The 4,868-nt window shown below is 57.8% G+C and overlaps 1 protein-coding gene across 2 annotated transcripts in view; it reads left to right on the forward strand.

The window, feature by feature from the left end:
• SLC27A3 (solute carrier family 27 (fatty acid transporter), member 3) overlaps nt 1-2,048 on the forward strand; it is a 5,015-nt gene extending 2,967 nt beyond the window's left edge. For both annotated transcript variants that reach the window (XM_005867438.2, XM_014540706.1), the window contains 6 exons: nt 210-404; nt 507-597; nt 703-901; nt 1,115-1,212; nt 1,315-1,445; nt 1,745-2,048. In XM_005867438.2, the coding sequence (XP_005867500.1) occupies nt 210-404; nt 507-597; nt 703-901; nt 1,115-1,212; nt 1,315-1,445; nt 1,745-1,921 (891 nt within the window). In that variant the 3' untranslated portion in view covers nt 1,922-2,048. The remainder of the gene's footprint in view (nt 1-209; nt 405-506; nt 598-702; nt 902-1,114; nt 1,213-1,314; nt 1,446-1,744) is intronic.
• Nucleotides 2,049-4,868: the final 2,820 nt, after the last annotated feature.

Here is a 4,868-nt window from a genome sequence, read left to right on the forward strand (position 1 = left end):
CAGGGAGATGGGCAGTTGCCAGGAGACACCGGGACAGGTGTCTGGGAGTTGGAGGCAGAGGAGGAAGCCTGGAACGATGACGGGACATCTGCTGCTTAGGGAATCTGAGCATCCGGTGGAGGGATTTCTGGGGAACGACAAACAGGACTTCACTTTGGGAGCTGGCATCTTGGTGTGAAAGCTCCTGCCCCTCTCTGCACTCTCCTCAGAACCAGGCAGAACGTGGACACAGGGTCCGGCTGGCAGTGGGCAGTGGGCTGCGCCCGGACACCTGGGAGCGTTTCGTGCGGCGCTTCGGGCCCCTGCAGGTGCTGGAGACGTACGGACTGACGGAGGGCAACGTGGCCACGTTCAACTACACCGGACAGCGGGGCGCTGTGGGCCGCGCCTCCTGGCTTTACAAGGTGAAGGGAGGAAGGAGCAGAGCCCCCTGGGACAGCCGGGGGGTGGCTGGGAGGGCGTTCGTGCAACTGAAATGACCCAGTGCCTGCGGCTCCCTTCCCCAGCATGTCTTCCCCTTCTCTTTGATTCGCTATGATGTCACCACAGGGGAGCCATTTCGGGACACGCGGGGGCACTGTGTGGCCACATCTGCAGGTCTGTGCTGGGTGGGGTGGGGGTGTGTGAAGCTGGCTAGGGGTGATTGGCCTTGAAGAGTGGGGTGAGGCCGGCAGTCCCCCCTGACCCCAGCTGCTCTGCCAGGTGAGCCAGGGCTGCTGGTGGCCCCGGTGAGCCAGCAGTCTCCGTTCCTGGGCTACGCCGGGAAGCCAGAGCTGGCCCAGGGGAAGCTGCTCAAGGATGTCTTCCGGCCGGGGGACCTTTTCTTCAACACCGGGGACCTGTTGGTCTGCGATGACCAAGGCTTTCTCCGCTTCCATGATCGCACTGGGGACACCTTCAGGTATCTGTCCATCCTTCCTGACTCGGTCCAGGCATCGGCTCTCTGTGGCCTGGGCCCCCTAAACCTCAGCTCCGTCATCCCCCAGCCCGGCCCGGCTCCTCATCTAACCTCTCCTCCCAGACCTCTGGCCCCTGCCCTCATCTCCGACATTCTCCCCACCAGCTCTTGGGGCCCTGACTCCTCCCTCCCGGTTTTGAATCTGCTCTCTGGCAGGTGGAAGGGGGAGAACGTGGCCACAACTGAGGTGGCGGAAGCCTTGGAGGCCCTGGATTTCCTCCAGGAGGTGAACGTCTACGGAGTCACCGTGCCAGGTGCCCAAGCGTGGGAGTTGGGGGGGCACCTGGCCCACCTCCCGGAGTCGGTGTAACTTGGGCACCGGGAGCGTGAGGCTAAGCCTTGCCTCCCCTCCCCAGGGCACGAAGGCAGGGCTGGAATGGCGGCCCTGGTTCTGCGTCCCCCCCACTCACTGGACCTCGGGCAGCTCTACGCCTATGTTTCTGAGCACTTGCCACCTTACGCCTGGCCCCGGTTCCTGCGGCTCCAGGTAACCATCCACTCCTGCTGCGACCTCTCGCCCCACACATGCAGCAGTCGGTGGCTCCCGAACCCCACCCAGGGACACCCCAGAACACACTGAAGAGGAAGAGCAGCTCCTCCCAGACATGCTCCTCACCCCTTCAGATCTAGACTTGGCTCCTTCTCTTCCCTGTCACCTCCTCCCCTGAACCCTGACCTCATGACCCCCTTTTCCCAGACCTGCCCCCTAATAAAATCCAGGCAACTCACCTGAGCCACCTGGGCAGCGTACCCCTCCCTTCAACTCCCTTGACGCCCCCTTCCCAGGAGTCTCTGGCCACCACAGAGACCTTCAAGCAGCAAAAGGTTCGGATGGCCAAGGAGGGCTTCGACCCGAGCGCCCTGCCCGACCCGCTCTACGTTCTGGACCAAGCGGGGGGCGCCTACCTGCCCCTCACACCCGCCCGGTACCGAGCCCTCCTGGCGGGGGACCTGCGAATCTGAGCGCCCTCCATGCCCGGCTGAGAGGGGCCTGTGGGGCGGGGCATGGCAGGGGCTGCAGGGATCTTTTCTACCCAGATTTGTACTCATTATTTTGTAATAAACGCGCCCAGAGCCAGTCTGGCTGTCTTTCCCGTGTCCAGTCCGTCTTCCCTGTCGGCTGTGGCACTGCTTCTCCCTCGGGTGTTCGCTCTTGGCACAGAGCCCGGGCCCTCCTGCCCTGACTTCCTGTGGCCTCGGGATTTTCCCTCTCGGGACCCTAGACGATCCTTGTTCTGGGAGAGCCCTGGTGACGGATGTCTGTGATCCTGGTGTCTGGTCCCAGTCTCACTGAGTTCAGGCCCCCCACGCCCCCCTGCTTTCTCCCGAGAGCTGCAGGCCCCCAGGGTTGACTCGGGCAGAGGTGGACAGAAACACTGCCCCACGCTGTCTCCACGGAACAGAGGTGGTGGCGGGGCCTGGGGCAGAGCCTCCACCAGGCAAAACAAAGGTTAGATTTGGGGGACAAGGGTACTCCAGGCGCCCATCCCCCTCACAGCCAGTCAGCGAGGGGGGAGGGGGTCACGCAGCCTCCCCAACGCAGAGGTTCCCAGTTTCCCCTAATCCTGGTCACACGTTCCCTTGAGGAGCAGGCTGGGAAGGGGCCCCTCAGGCTCGGAGTTTGAAGACCCTCCGTGGAGCAGGGCTCAGAGGGCACGAGAGCCTGTGGTAGCAGGAGGAATGGAGGAATCAGAGGGAAGGCCTCCCCACGCCCTGAAGGAGGTGTCGGAAAGTTAATCATTTAAAAGCCTGAAATGATGAAACTCCTGCTTCTCCTAGAACTAAAGCAGCCGTGGGCAAACTCCGGCCCGCGGGCCGGATCCGGCCCTTTTGAAATGAAGGGGGTCACGCAGCCTCCCCAACGCAGAGGTTCCCAGTTTCCCCTAATCCTGGTCACACGTTCCCTTGAGGAGCAGGCTGGGGAGGGGCCCCGCAGGCTCGGAGTTTGAAGACCCTTCGTGGAGCAGGGCTCAGAGTGCACGAGAGCCTGTGGTAGCAGGAGGAATGGAGGAATCAGAGGGAAGAAGGCCTCCCCTCTCCCTGAAGGAGGTGTCGGAAAGTTAATTATTTAAAAGCCTGAAATGATGAAACTCCTGCTTCTCCTAGAACTAAAGCAGCCGTGGGCAAACTACGGCCCGCGGGCCGGATCCGGCCCGTTTGAAATGAATAAAACTAAAAAAAAAAAAAAGACCGTACCCTTTTATGTAATGATGTTTACTTTGAATTTATATTAGTTCACACAAACACTCCATCCATGCTTTTGTTCCGGCCCTCCGGTCCAGTTTAAGAACCCATTGTGGCCCTCGAGTGAAAAGGTTTGCCCACCCCTGAACTAAAGTCTCCTCCGTTTTAAGCTGTGGGTCCCTGACATTTTCTGCTACTTTCCCTTGGGTTGTCCGTCCCCTTCCAGCCCCTCTCCCCAACAGAGAGCCCAGGGGAAGGGCCCTACCACCAAGCTGGGGTCCCCTGGCTAACCCTCCCGTCCAAAGCACGCTGCCCCACTCTCCACCCACAAACCCGATCCAGTGTCACCAACCGACTAGTGGAGGCGCACGCTGGGGTGTAAGTGACATCTTCCCACACTGATGAATAAAAGTCATTTCACTGCTTCTGCTCACCGCTCTACTCTGCCCAGGGTCTGCCTAGGGGGGTGGGGGCAGGGTCCAACTCAGATGGAGCTGCTTCACTTGGCTGGCAAGGGCATATCGCGCAGCTGCCCCCTTCCAACCTTAACTCATGTTTCCCAGGACTCAGCCGGGCAGCCCTCTCCCTTGTGGCATCACACACCAAGTTCTCCCCACAACCCCCGTCTCAGTCCGTCTAAATCTGCACCATCCAATATGGTAGCTGCCAGCCACACGACTGGCGAGGACTCAAAATGTGGCTAGTCTGAGCGAGATGTGCTGTAAGTGTGCACTACACACTGGGCTCCAGACTTATCACCAAAAAGAGAATTGAAAGATTTCTTTCATAATTCTTTTCTATTGTTTACATGTTGGAATACTGTTTTGGATGTATTGAGTTAAATAACATGTTAAAATGAATTTCACTTGTTTATTTTACTTTATAAACGTGGTTACTAGAAATTTTAGAAAGAATTATTTTTAAAAAAAAGTAGCCCAGCCCGTGTGGCTCAGTGGTTGAGCGGCGACCTATAAACCAGGAGGTCAGGGTTTGATTTCCGGTCAGGCCACATCCCTGGGTTGCACACTCAGTCCCCAGTGTGGGGCGTGCAGGAGGCTGCCGATCAGTGACTCTCTGTCATCACTGATGTTTCTAGCTCTCTCCCTCTTCATTCCTCTGAAATCAATAAAAATATTTAAAAACAATAAATAAAAAAATAAAATTTAAAAACTAGGTTTTCCTGCTAAAACACACAACAACAAACCACACACATTGAAGTGAAATAAAATGGAATGAAAAGAGAGAGAAAGTTGGTCCTCAGGTGGCCGGTTCCCTTTCTCAGGAAGCTGCCACCAGCGGGGATGCTGGTGGGAGGTGGTGGGACCAGAGAATGTGTCTGCGGTCCCCACACCAGGCCTTGTCCTCAGCTCTGTGCCTGGGGGTCCCCAGGGTCCCCCCCTCCACAACCAGAGGAGCCAGAAGAGGGGGGCTGGGGTCAGAGAAACATTCCTGTTTGTTTGTTTTGTTTCAGCCCGCGGGCTGAGAATGGCTTTATATTTTCACCGGGTTAAGGAAATCAAAAGGATATGTCACGACATGTAAAAATGACACGGAATTCAGGTTTCCGTGTGTATACGTAGTCTTATTGGGACAGGCCACGGTCGTTCCTCTGTTCTCTGTGGCTGCTTCTGTGCTACAAACGCGGAGATGAGTGGTGACAGGGACCAGACGGCCTGCAGAGCAGGAGATGCTGACCATGGGCCCTGGGGCAGCTGCCAGCCCGTCC

The sequence above is a fragment of the Myotis brandtii genome, unplaced genomic scaffold (assembly GCF_000412655.1).
Source record: "Myotis brandtii unplaced genomic scaffold, ASM41265v1 scaffold250, whole genome shotgun sequence".
Taxonomy (NCBI): Eukaryota; Metazoa; Chordata; class Mammalia; order Chiroptera; family Vespertilionidae; genus Myotis; species Myotis brandtii.